At 49.4% G+C, this 13,756-nt stretch overlaps 1 protein-coding gene across 7 annotated transcripts in view; it reads right to left on the reverse strand.

Moving 5' to 3' along the window:
- Nucleotides 1–13,756, reverse strand: part of NF2 (NF2, moesin-ezrin-radixin like (MERLIN) tumor suppressor) — a 76,256-nt gene that overhangs the window by 34,132 nt on the left and 28,368 nt on the right. For all 7 annotated transcript variants that reach the window (XR_013226152.1, XM_077307568.1, XM_077307566.1 and 4 more), the window contains exons 6-12: nucleotides 13,543–13,625; nucleotides 11,457–11,532; nucleotides 10,939–11,073; nucleotides 9,181–9,255; nucleotides 7,029–7,142; nucleotides 3,312–3,434; nucleotides 2,022–2,239 (exon numbers count right to left, since the gene is read on the reverse strand). Coding sequence is in view for 6 of the 7 variants with exons in the window: in XM_077307568.1 (XP_077163683.1) it covers nucleotides 2,022–2,239; nucleotides 3,312–3,434; nucleotides 7,029–7,142; nucleotides 9,181–9,255; nucleotides 10,939–11,073; nucleotides 11,457–11,532; nucleotides 13,543–13,625 (824 nt within the window). In the remaining variant the exon portion in view is untranslated. The remainder of the gene's footprint in view (nucleotides 1–2,021; nucleotides 2,240–3,311; nucleotides 3,435–7,028; nucleotides 7,143–9,180; nucleotides 9,256–10,938; nucleotides 11,074–11,456; nucleotides 11,533–13,542; nucleotides 13,626–13,756) is intronic.

Here is a 13,756-nt window from a genome sequence, read left to right on the forward strand (position 1 = left end):
CTAAGGGCAGTTAAGGGCAGCTAAGTCTGCGGATCCAGGACAGGATAAGCGGCACTTAATCAGGGTGCTCAAGAGAAGAGTGCAAGAACTGCTGCGTACCCCTCATATCTGACAGGTCCTTGGGAAGGTTCCTGGGCAGAGGAAAGGAAGGGGGCGAAGCAGCAGAGAGACATGTAAGCAAGACAGCTCTTCTGAACAAAAAGCTGGCAAAAGGAGCACCGTGTTTGGCAAGCCAGGCGCAGGAATAATGAATAAGAGAAGGCGGAAGCCTGAACACAGGAGGAACAAAAAAAAAAAGAAGAAGAAACAGTTCAGAATGGAATCAGCACTATTGTTAATTTACCCACTAATGAACGCAGCTTATGACAAGGGCCCTTGGCAGCAGCCCTTGTATGCCCCGAAGATTGGGAAAGCAGAGGCCTGGAGGACAGCAGGCGCCTCGTGAACAGGAGAGGAGGGAGAGATGTGGAGCGAGATAGTGCAACAAGAGGGTGGGGGTGATGGGGAAGTAATTAATTCCGTTTAATATCCAGAGGCAAAAGACTTTAATTAATGGCATCGAGGTGCTTTGGAGAATAGAGCTCAGGGTTTGCGGAGCAGCTGAATAATCAGCGGGTGCTCAGACCCAAGGGCTCATGCTCGGAGGTACTTCCTCTCTGCCTGGTTTTGTACTGTGGGACTAGGGCTGAGAAAGGGAAGGGATGCAGGCCCCCTATCCCTCCTGCCATTTCTTACCCTCGCTATACACCTGCACAACAGAGAGAAGGTCTCTCCTCCCCCATGTGTGAGATCCTGGAGGGGCGTAGGGGGATGGTGGAGAGTGCAAAAAGAGGGGGTTGTTGAAGAACACAAAAAGAGGCCAGCTATTAAGTCAAGCTGATATCTGTGGTCTTGCAGCGGGTGAAGAGATGTGTGTGTGAATGGAAGGCAGAAAGGCACAAAGGGGGACTTTGAAGGGGTTATACTAAAAAGTGTAGAGATTTTGTCTGCTAAGTTGTCTACTTAGAGAAGCTGAGAGAATGGTGGTTCATAGAGCTGAACCAGTTATGCCAACATTATGTTTTCATTCCCCATCCCGCATTTGGACGAGCTGAGATGCAAACAAGGACCACCACAGTCCAGCTCTGGCAGGTACCTGGCTCCTGCCACCACACGTGGTCGTGGTTCCCAGCCACTGAGATTGGGACACATTCCTCTGACACAACTTCTATTGACTGTACTTTTGTCCCATCCTTCCATAAAGCGATCAGAGCACAGTTCAAGATTCTCTTTGCTTTAACCTCACAAAAAGCTTGTGAAATATGTAAGGGAGACAGACAGATAGAATGTCTGGTCCAACTCCAGCCACAGCATCACAATGATGCATGAAAGGAGGGTTACATCAGGAAGCTTGTTGCTTTTGTATCCTTGAACGCAAACTGAGCTAGAAGGTCTTTCACTTCCTATCTCTGGCCGTGCAAGAAGATGCTCATGAACGAGGCTGCAAGGCCGTGTGTTGCATGGCTGCGCGCAACATAGCACATTCCCAAGTTATTCAGAGGCACGAAGGAAAAAAGCAAAAAAAGAGTTTTTCTGAGCAGGGCAATTATTTTCCTCACAACAATTTGCCAGATCGTTATCTGATCGATGTGCGGGGTGTATGAAATTCTAGCTTTTCGTTTGCAGGAAACAAAGCAGCAAAAAGATGAAATATTTTTGGAGAGCTGGGAGGGGGAGAAGTACGAGCACACACAGTCACAAATGCAATACTTAGAACAGGGGTAGTCAAACTGTGGCCCTCCAGATGTCTACGGACTACAATTCCCATGAGCCCCTGCCAGCGAATGCTGGCAGGGGCTCGTGGGAATTGTAGTCCGTGGACATCTGGAGGGCCGCAGTTTGACTACCCCTGACTTAGAACAAAAGCAGAATAATTACGGCTGGTGTGCAATCCAGAAATAATCAGTTCTGAACAACAACAAAAAAAACCTGAGTAGGGAAAGGATGCCACAAGGTCTGCGCTGTGCCCCACCCGGCCTTACCTCCGTTCGGATTCTTCCGCCATCTTCAGGGCCAGCATCTCTGCCTCCAGCACCTTTTGCTCCATCAGCCGCTTCTCCTCTTCTGTCCGGATGGCCGTAGCCTTGATCCGCTGCATCTCCTGCTCGGCTTCAGCGGCTTTCTGAGCCAGGAGTTTCGCTTCCTCTTCTGTGATCTGGGCTTTTTCAGCCAATAAATCTGCCGTTTCTTCAGAACGCATCTGCGGGAGATGGAGATATGCATCTGCCAGCATCCACCAATGGTCAAACGGACGGGTATGTCTGGTGCCCAGGAAAGCTTCCCCAAAGCCATCGCTGGGACCAACGGCTACGTAATCTCACAGCAGCCCGGGGAGCCTGGCAAAATGCCCCTTCTGCCCCTTCCTCCCTCACTTGGGCAACCCTCCATTCACAGGGCGGACGTGTCCTTCCCATCCACTGTCCGGCACGGGTGCTGGCAGGTTAAGCTGTTTCTACGGCTGCTGCTGCTGCTCGGCAGGGGAAAAGTTGAGAGCAAGAACAGGAGGTTGTGGAACTGCTGCTCTGGGCTACCAAAGACTATTAAGCCAAGGAGGGTGAGCAAGCAGCTGCTGGTGGTCGCCCAGACAGGACATATATTTAAGGCTGTCCCCGCCAGGGAACAAGAGGCAGCAGCTGGCACTGCTGCTCCCAGGGGCCACTATTCCCGGCTCATCCAGAAGGCAAGTGAACAGATGCATGAAGCCACCTTAAACGAGGTCAGACTACTGGTCTATCAAGGCCAGTTCTGTCTACTTGGACTGGGAGCGGATCCTCGGGCACTCAGAAAGAGTCCTCAAATCACCTTGCACCTAATTGTTTCACTAGGCCCAACTGTGGCTCTCCAGATGTCCATGGACTACAATCCCCATGAGCCCCTGCCAGCATCATGCCGATCCCCACCATGCACAAGTCAGCTCTGACAAAGGAAAACATTGTTCCATGATCAGCACGAAGGCCGGACGGCCCCCAAAAGACAAATCTGTTTCTTGCTATTGATTAGAAAAGCAGCTTTCCCCTTAGCCCAAGTCCCTGGACTAAAGCCACAAGCATTTGTGTTCTTGCAATGCGTGTTCTTCCAACAGCAGGCTCACTGGTGAAATGGTGTTACATCTGCGCATTGATGACTGCGCTTCCTGATGAAGTTCTACGCAGGAGCCACTGCAAAGTATGAGAGCCGGTCTTCTGAATGCGCCCCGCATTAACACGCAGTTGGGGGCGTCAGGGACAAGGGCCCAGAAGCAGCCGGCGACATCGACCCCGGAAGGGACTTACCAGGGCTTCGTTAGCCATCGTCGCTTCCTCTTTTAATTGCAAGAGCCTCCTCTCCATCTCATCCCTCGTTCGCTCAGCTTCTTCTCTCATCTGTTTCTCTCGGGCTAAACGCTGGCGCTCCATCTAGGGGAAGAGAAAGACGGGTGAAGAAGAGAAGTCGTGGTTATTAAGAGCAAGTGGTGTGCTCACGTGTCTGCTTTCTCTATAGAAATACACCGAATTCCTAGAGTCACAGAAGCTAGACCATTCATATGCTTGTGTGGCACAACTGATGCTGCTTTCATGAAGCGGATTAACAATGGCTTGTGTATTTTTGCATAAAGAGGAATAACCACCCTCTTCTTTTCAATAAAAGAAGGATGGTGGGGGCTGCCAGCAGCAGCCTTGAGAAAGTCAAAGGTACAAGCAGGGACCATTTTGCCAAAAGCTCATTTTTTGAAAAGGGGAAGGGAGTAAAGCATGACGGGAGGCTGCCTCCGTCAGACTCAGCGCAGAAAGCATATTATGAATTTCAGCCTGGGAAATGAGGGGAGGACAGCCCAAATGCAGACAGGCTAAAGTCGACTCACAATATCCAAAGTGAGGTTAAAACAAGGTATGTCTCCTAATGTGGAAACCGTCTCTGCTGACTACATGTCAGGAACCAAGCGGTTGAGACCCAGCAGATTCACACAACAGACACCACTCTCGGGCTTCAGGCTGAAGCTTTAAGTAGAAGTCTTTATTTGGGGAATCGGGACATAGATCAGCACTTTGCAAATGGCTCACAGGCAGGATTCTTGACAGAGATGTTAGGGAAGGGGGTTACGCAGCTTATATACCTTAGAGGGGGGAAGGGGGGCGCAGGGGTTGCTTTTGTTGGGAATACCAATTCACATAGAAAGGGCTATACAGTTTCCTCTGATCTACAAGGTGCCAAAACAGCCCATCCAGCCATCTGGTACTTAGCCTGAGCTCCCAGCAAGGCCATCCTTGAGAGGCGATTAAGGGAGGGAATAAGGGAGGATGCTTTGAAATGCAAGAGGAGGATGAGAAAGGCACTTTCAGCCAAGCTCAGGAAGGTGCCACAGCTCCATGGGAGATCTGGGAGCACAAAGGAAAAAAGCCAAACACCAAACGGGGTGAAAACTATAGGTCAGGAACGGGGGTTCATGACACAACACTTGAGGTGGAGCCCAATAATTAAAATCCACAAGATTTCCAAAGTAAGAACAGAATTAATAAGTTTAGCAACAATCTATTACAGTATTTGCTGGCATATAAGACTACTTTTCCCCCCTGAAAAACATGCCTCCAAGTGGGGGGGTCGTCCTATACGTGGGGTGCACTTCAGTTGGGATAGACATAGCTGCCCATAGTGGCCCATAGTACTGTAATGTAATGTAACAAACTCTATATTTTGAGTGGAAATGTTGGGGGGTCATCTTATACGCCGGCAAATACAGTAGTTAGCAAACCAGTTGGTAAGAACAAATAATATGCTTTAGAGCAAATAGTTAGTAGATAATGCAAGTCAGAGAAAAGACAGAAAAATTGGCCCAAATCCTCAGTAAATGAGAAAGGTCACAAGGGAACAACCAGGAAAGGCCCGTCCCGAATGACAACTCAAGTCAGTCCTAAGAAGGGCCTCTGCGGGAGATCTGAATTGATGGGTAAGCTCTTCTGTTATCCTTTCAAGAGCTCTGGCAATTTTTCCCCACACAGACAATGGCCGTTTAACCTCTGCTAGCTGTCTCTATAGGGAAATTGGTTTTTACTACAATGCCTAACAGACATTAGCTAACTCAGCAAACTATATATGGAATTCAGAAGGGCAAGAAGCAGCGGATTAAGGACGGAACTACATGCTATGTGAGAGATATTTGTGACCCGATACTTTTTTTAAAAAATGACAAACAACAGCCTGGGAGGAGGAGTTTCATGCCATTCACTTCCTCAATACAAATCACCCCCTCCCATACACAGGAGCTACTATTACCTAAGGCAGTGATCCCCAGCCTTTTAATCCCTGGGGACCGGTCAACGCTTGACAATTTTACTGAGGCCCGAGAGGGGGGGGAGTCTTTTGCCGAGGGACGTCGCCCGCTGCCTGTGTCCCTGCTCCACTTGCTTTCCCGCTGGCACTCCTGACTTCCCGCTGCCCACTGGGGGGCGCTGCCAGCAGCAGCTGAGCAGTGCCACACTGAGGGGGAGCCCCAGCCATGGCGGCCGCCTGAGAACACCAAAGGTGACCTGGCAGCAGACTGGCAGGGCAACCCCCGAGGCAGCAGCTAGGGAGGAGGACGAGGAGGAGCCGTGGCCCAATACCAACTGATCTAAGGACCGGTGCCGGTCCCTGGCCCGGGGGCTGGGGACATCTGACCTAAGTTAGTGGAAAAAAGACAGGCACAAATTAAAAGCTTTAACATCTCCCTCCCGTGCCACAGACCAGCATAAGCTGGGACCTTGCTATTCTACTCTGCTTGCTTTTTAACATTAAATATATTCTATGGGAAGTGATCACGGCCCCCTGAAGTAACATGTCGTTCCGCTGTCTGAAACTGCCATCTGCTGTCCACCAACCTGTGCTCGTACAATGGACCAACACCTGGAGAAGACCGGTTCAAAAGAGGAAGAGACACTAAAAAGGAATGGTGAAGAATCTTCTTGGGTAAGTCCTGTACCCATCCCTCACCTGCAGCAGCCGTGAACCTCTGAGGCATGCTAAACATTACGGGGGAGGCAACACGCATCCTTCTGACGCTCCTATTGCCCTTGAATTTGTTTCACAAGGCTTTGATTCTTGTTGTCACCACTCACAGGCCTCCCTCTCCCTAAAAGCATCTGCCAAGCTCAAAGCAATGATTCATTCCTCACTGACCCCCCAAGCCCACACACATTTAAAGCTGACATCCTCCAAAGGATGCCCAAAAATCCTTTCAGCCAGTCAAAATAATGCCTTGACTGACCCAGTGACAGACTGTTACAAGCCTTTTCCTCCGCACACAGACACCGCTCAGCATGCTGCCCTGACATTCCCTTTGGACGGATTTGGTTTGCGCAGCTCCAATTGAACTAGACACAAACCTTTTCCCCAGCAAACCCAGAGAGACCATCACTGCACTCTGGCTTCCCCAGCAACTGAACGGTAAGCCCAGAGTAGCATCTCTGACACAGGCGAATCTGAGCACGGCCCTTTAACCTAGTGCTCCGGCGAGCCCTTTAAACTAGTGCTCCAGCGAGCTTCGCGTCTCCTGGCACGGTAACCGAACTGAGCTGGCGCTGCTGTAGAGCAGCTTCCCAAGAAGGGGCAATCTATATTCTGAACAGCACCGTACAGATTAGCTGTGTGGGTTTCAGCAAGTAGAAAAGGTCTACAAGTAGAAAACAATGATTCATACAATCCAATTTGTTGATATGTGCTCATTGGCTCCACGCGGCTGCCTGCAATGTGCTGTGTCTGCCGGCTGGGCTGACCTGCAGAGAATAAAGGAGGCCAGGCCCCAAATTAGCATGCAGGCAGCATGCAGTGGAATGTCGGCGTGCATTCCATCACCATCTAATTAGGACATGGGAGCCCGCAGCTCTCCCTCCCAGTCCAGTCTCAACGGCAACCAACCTCCCCACGACACAGCGGACTCGCTAATGCCAACCCATGCATTTGGGGAAACTTGGCAGCAGGTCCCTTTTAGGATCTTCTCTTACCTTGGGACATGGCCCTCAAAAGCTCTCTCTCACCTGTTTCCGGGCTTTCTCCTCCCGGGCTTGTGCTTTCATCTGCTGGACTTCAAGGGAGTCTGCTTTCCGCCTCCTCATGAACAGGTCGTGGTTCCCAATGCACAGCTGAAGGATCTGTTCCGCCCAACAAGGCAAGGGGGGGAAAAAACAGTATACTCCTCGGCACTGCACAGCGTCTCGATAGCCGCTCCGTCCCACTAGCAACACAGAACCACATGGCAAGTCTCCACAAGAAGAAATTCCATCCGGTTCTCCCCGGGACTCCCAGCCGTCTCCTGGGTACCCTCTGCACAATTAGAGTAATCTTTGTGGGTGGCTGTTCTATGTGCTGTAGCTGCCATATGGAATTACTGGTGTAGAGTTGGTTTCAGGAGGCATCTGCATGGCAACCGTAATGGGTACACCAGGTTTACATTCCCATTGAGACTGTGTAATGGCCTGCTCCTGCTGTTCTCACAGTGTCTGCACTCACTCCAGTGTATTTTCACCCTGTTTTTTTTAAAAAGAAAACCCCAAACAGCTGGGCCAAGGGCCTGTTTAACTCTTCAATCTCCAGCCACCCCTCCTCCCAACCCCATCCCCCGCATGTATTTAGCTTGTTTAATCTTCTTTAATCATTATACCGCATGTTAGAAAATCCATTCCTGGTTTATTGGTTAGGTGTCCTTTAATAGGCAAAACAGGTTCAGTTACCCTGGCATTCATGGACGCCAGGAGCAGTTACAGATGTGGCGCAGGACTGCTCACCAACGACACATTCTCCAAGTGCTCAGACAGCCTTTCTCAACTTTTAGACCACTGAGAAACTCCTGAAACATTCTTCATTCTTTGAGAAACCTCAGAAGTGGCTTGACCATGCAGAATATGGTTGGGAAGCAGAACTGTGTACACGCCCACCCGGGGCCCCTCTCCTTCCCTCCCAGGCCCATAATTGGCCATTTGGGGAGAGGAGGAAGCAAGTCGACATGACTGTATATGGTCATGTCACCTGATAAAGGTTTAACACAGGGGTAAGTCAAACTGTGGCCCTCCAGGTGTACATGGACTACAATTCCCATGAGCCCCTGCCAGCGTTCTGGAGGGCCGCAGTTTGACTACCCCTGGTTTAACAAATATAAATAATAAACTCAAAATCAAGTAACTCCCACCCATTCAGGAAACCCTCCCAGAACCGTCAAGAAACTCTTGAGTTTCATGAACGGATTCAAGATCTGTGGAATAGCAGGCAAACCTGGGTTTCCTGGTTAGGACATGTGTTAAGTGGGGAAAGCTCGGGGAAGCTCAAAACTAAACCGCTCACTGGTCCAGAGCTCTGATTATTAGGCCTAAGCAAGCATAGCCAGAGTACAAAGAAAGAAAAACAGGAGCCTGGAGTAAACAGCTTGCCAGAGAGCCTGTCATTCCCTCAATGCTCCAAGAGACCAGTCTCTGAATGGGACCTGCCAAGCACTCAAACAGACCTACTCTAGTGCCTCAACTCTGCCTTGCTCCCAGTCAAGCAGGCCTTTCATGCAAGACAAGAAGGTTCTCATAAACATTTAGAGAACTGCTGTTCTGTCCGGTCCGAAACCCTCGGGAAATGCCCCTTTCAAGGGAGGCATGCAACCGTGATTTGAAGGACGGGTTACAGACGCTGCTACCACTAGTATTTTTATGGCCTGATTATAGGATGGTCCCAGTAGCTTATTAGCACAATTTTTAGAGCATAGGGGTGTCCCATTCTAGGGTGCCTGAGAAAACAGCAAACAAAAACCAGGGTCCTTGACCCAGAGGAGCTTGCAGCTCAGGTTTAGAAAAGAGGAAGGAGACAACCTGTGGAACGGAGGAGGAAGGTGAGGAGAAAGCCCTGTAAGGGGTTAGAGAGGAAAGGAGGAATGGAAGAGCCAAAGATGGCAAATATGAGCAAATGCATGTGGTTAGAACACAAGCATATGGGAGGCTGAGAATTCTGGGTATACAGCTTCCAGCACTTTTCTTCTCCAAAACTAAGCCACGTGAGGATCAAATTTGGATCAGCATCGTGGGACAGAGGAGGAAGCGGTTTGGGCTTCTCCCCCAGCCCCATGCACCCTGTTTCTGAGCTGGAACGGTCCCAAGAAGTTGCTGCTTGTAGCTGCGACAGCTACAGGGTCGTGTCTTAGCACCCACTTACCAGCTTGTTCACCCGCAGCTTCGAGGAGTTGAATTTGAACACGTCGATTTTTTTATCCAGCGGCTTGATCGTAAACTGTAAGCAAAATTTGTCAAAACTCATTAACTGGAAAAAAGAAAAAGGCAAGTAGGAGGAGGTACAGCACGGAGTTTGAACCGGGCTGGCGGAGAGTTAGAGAAACAGGCTGGAGGTTCGTTTCCCATGCCAGATGCAGAAGTAGAATCAATCAAGGGACAACTGGCCCCTTGGGAAGGGAACGCTCTGCGCCTCGGAGGTCTGGTGCTGCTTCAAACGCTTTCACAGCTCACAAACTAGATTTCGCATTACAGCTGATCTGTGGGCCAGTTAAGCCCAAGGGGAAGATCATTACAGGAGGGCAAGAGCAAACAGGAGGGCAAGAGCGGCTGCAGCAAGGCTGACGGGTCCCAAAAGGTGCCTCCAGGAATGCACAGAGACAATTACAAACAGTCACTTGCTGCCCAAAGACCTCACTGAGTAGAAGCTTTATCCAGCCATGAAAGAGCAGAGGCCCAGCACAGTTTTAGTAAAGAAAATGTGCTTTGGGTTCTCAGGTGAGCTGGGAGCCTTAGAGCAAGCATCCTGACACCCTGTCTCGGATTCAGATCTTGCAAAGCCTCCCGCCCTTGCTGCTGGCGACGGAGCACTGGGAGGGCTTTCCCAGTTCCAGGCAAAGAGCCGACCAAATCCTTGCCACGGCAGATTAAATGCCTCTGATGTGTCAGCGCAGCTGTCCTGTGCCACTATTAAGCCTGTTTACTATCATGTCAGATCTTACTGGTGGCCATTTTATTAAAAGCGTTATTGACAGGATAAAAGATGACAGATGCTATGCCCTCGAGGGGCAGGTCTGTTAGAGTCTATTACGTTCAAAGCCTAGCAGAGGAGGTTTTCGGGCCTTCAGTTCCTGGAGGGATGCTCAGCCAGGAGCCTCGCACTGGGAAAACCTGCATGCAGGCTGCGAAAAAAGAAAAAAAACCTTCAAAGATTTAAAAAAAAATGATTTAAGACTGCTTCTCAGATAAGGCTTTTTAAAAAGGGGACCATCATGAGCTAATTGCTTATGGCTTGAGCAATAAAAGTAACTGGCTTGGAGCCTTTTAAAGCATTTTTTGCCCTTGCTGGATAATGTTTAAAGGCGATCAAAGCTTTTCCCGGTTCTCCCCTTTCCAAAAAAACACAAAAACCCATAGCTCATTTCTTTTGTGTGAGCGTTTACCTGATCATTTCAGCCCTACAGAAAGAAAACGGTAGTCGGTGTTGTGCAGCAGATTAGAAAACTATAAATCTCCAATCGTTTTAAAACTGTGCCGGTGCGCCTCGTTTTTTTAAAGAGCTGCAGAGCTCGGGAAGTTCCGTTATCCTCTGCAGTGCTGGACGGATGGATAAGGTCCAAAGGCTCTGCCCCTTACACAGCAGCAGTTAAAAGCCAGGACACATCCACCGTAGGGCAGGCATCTGAAAAAGCTGAGCCATAAGCCTTGCTTGGGCTAAAGACACTGGGGCAGCTTCATTTTAAAACTGCAAATCAAACGGCTCTGTTAGAATACATACAGGTACTCTGCAGAACTGTAGCCTTTAAATGTCTTCAAAGTTAAAAGCTCTTCCCTAAGTATCCAATGGAGCCTTGATGAGACCAAGTTTAGCCAAGCAAGAGATGAAAGATACCCGGAATCCACCGTCGTTTAATTCATGGGTGGTGGGGGACGACGACAGGGAAGGGCAGCGATATACGCCTACCTCCTTGTCACTGTAAGAGACATTTCGAATCTCATTCCATGGAAAGGAGATTTTGGGGGTCAACTTGTTTTCTGGGTCATATATGTGCAGGCCCAAGGCATCCACTCCCAGCAGCAGTTCAGTCCCTTTCTTATTCTAAAATGAAAAGGCAAAGATAAAAACAAACACAGAGAAGATTGCCATTTGGGACTTCACAGCAGATCTGACACACAGATGTAATTTGCATAGCTCTATTTAACCTTATTCCCGGGGGGGGGGGAAGATGGGGGGGGCTTCAGGCTTTCCAAAGCAGAGTGAGCTGCAGTGGCAATGACTCATTTACCCCCCTGGGAAACCTTTCAACGGCCCTTCCCAGTTGCAGGTGAAACAGGAAATGTGTCAGCATTACAATTATTCTGCACGAAACTCTCCCTCTGCGACAGAGAAACTTCTCCTGGCAACTATCTGCAGAGCTGAAGACCTGTTCAACTGCCTCAATTTCTTTTTGGACATGCTTCCAGAGCACCTCAGGCTCTTACCCTAATAGCAAAGTAATTCACGCCGTACATCTCTAGATCCTGAGCAATCTTCAGATATTCCATTTCGGCTTCGTCCCTGCAATGCAGACGGGGGACGAAAAGTATACATTAAGTTCAGCGAAATCAGAACGCTTGCGATCTGGGCACGAGGGAGCAAGACGGGCTTCTTGGCTTTCCCAGCACATCTTGTACCACAGCCAAAGGCCCTCTCCACTTCAGGGCACCACATTTTTGTTTACAAGTGAGATCAATAAAAATCTACAACAAATTCCAGCCTGCGAGTCAACTGCATTTTAATGCCTATTAAAACGGAAACGCGGCAAGAGGGGGATGACAACACGGCTGACCTTTTCCCATCAAGATCCAGAGTCATCTTCTACTCCTGAGCATGCAAAGTATCCGTTTTGCAGTGGATTTGAGGACAAAGGAAAATTTTAGCCCCACTGTTGGAAGCCTACTTATTTATTTAGAAATTTATAACCCACTTTCCTCTGAAACGGGGACCCAAAAGCCTACAACATAGATTCAGGTGGGCAGCCTTGTAGGTCTGAAGTGGGGTTGTGTCCAAATCAGCTGCTCCAGGCCACCACAGCCAGCACATCACCGCGGCGGGGGGGGGGGGGGGAGTGTGCATGGCTGCTAGTCTGAAGTAGCCCACGGAAGCTCACACCTTGAAGAAAACTTTGTTGTCCTTAAAGGGGTCACTGGACTCAAACTTTGTTCAGCTTACAACACTGTTTGCCTCCCCTCCATTTCATCCTCAACATAACCACCCTGTGAGGGAGGTTAGGCTGAGAGAGACCAGTCCAAGGTCATCCCGCACGTTTTAGAATCACAGAGCCACAGAGGTGGGAGGGGCCCTCCAGGCCATCTAGTCCAGCCCCTACTCAATGCAGGATCAGCCTCAAGCATCCAGAATAAGTTATCTGTCAAGTCGCTGCTGGAAGACTGCCAGCTCACTACCTCTTAGGGCAGTTGATTCCACTGCTGAACTACTCTGACTGCGCCAATGTGTCAGTTGGCGCGCACACGCAGGCGCAGAGCTCTGCGCCTGCGTGTGTGTGCCGGGTTGCGCACCAGCGCCTGTGCCTTCCCTCCCCCCTTGCAGTGCTGGTTGCAGGAACTTAGGGCTAATCCTGCGTTGAGCAGGGGGTTGGACTAGATGGCCTGTATGGCCCCTTCCAACTCTATGATTCTATGATTCTAGGAACGGCCACTGCTGCACACAACCCTACTCTCAATCCCACCTACCATACAGAGTAGGAGAGGAAGGGAAGGCAATTCTGAGCTGCTTCAAGACTTCTTCAGGTAGTGAAAAGCAGGGCATAGAAACCAACTCTTCTTTTCCTACCATTTTTAAGAGAACAAACGACAGTGAAAGAATTTCAACAGTTTCTCATCCCCAAATGGCATTTCTCTGTAAAAAGCAATTGCATGAATGGACTCCATAGGCAGTAGTTTTCTACCTTTGGGAGAACCCAAGGAAAAATGTTTCCAGCATCTCTGATAGAGACACAACTGCACTTGCATTAACAAGGTCACTTTCAAATACACCCAAATGCTTGATCAGCTTTCCCAAAGGTACGATCTCACATAGCTGTGATCTCACACAGCTGTGATCATACAGGCCTTTCCTGCCAAACCACCACATATGCAGCTGCAGTATTCACACACATTCTCACCTGGCACAGGTGAGAAGCCCCACCTGCTAGAGATGGCTAGAACCTCAAGAGATTGGCAGCATACTTTCAGGGTCATTTCTCCTGATCACCATGTGCCCTAAACAGCTCTCTTAGCTGCTACACCACCAAGAGCTCCATTCCACCTGAACCTATCCTTGATTGAATTGTTTTAACCTATTGCAAGTCACCTTGGAAATAGTAAGAGCCAGTTTGAGGTAGTGGCTCGAGTGCTTGATGAAAACTGGGGACTTTCTGCTTCAAATCCCCCCTCGGCCACAAAGCTGAGTTCAAATCCCCACCCAGCAATGTGAGATCATGTCTACAGGACATTTCAAGGGAGTTCAATCCATGCTGTTGAGATGCATCAATCACCTCCCAAAGGGCTGTGTTTCTTGGAGACTCACCTGGCTCTGCCGCGATGTTGGCCATACCAGGCTGTTATTCGCTCCTCCCACATTTCTGGGGTCATCTGGTACAAGTTGATAACCTGGGAAAGGAACATAATGGAAGCTTAGCTTAGCTCAGTTTGGGCTGACTACTGGTTTTGCCTCAATGAGACCTGGCATGATTTAATCAATGGGCAGAATTTGACAAGGTTTCCAAACCCACCCCAAGCAG

This window comes from Paroedura picta, chromosome 13 (genome assembly GCF_049243985.1).
Source record: "Paroedura picta isolate Pp20150507F chromosome 13, Ppicta_v3.0, whole genome shotgun sequence".
Taxonomy (NCBI): Eukaryota; Metazoa; Chordata; class Lepidosauria; order Squamata; family Gekkonidae; genus Paroedura; species Paroedura picta.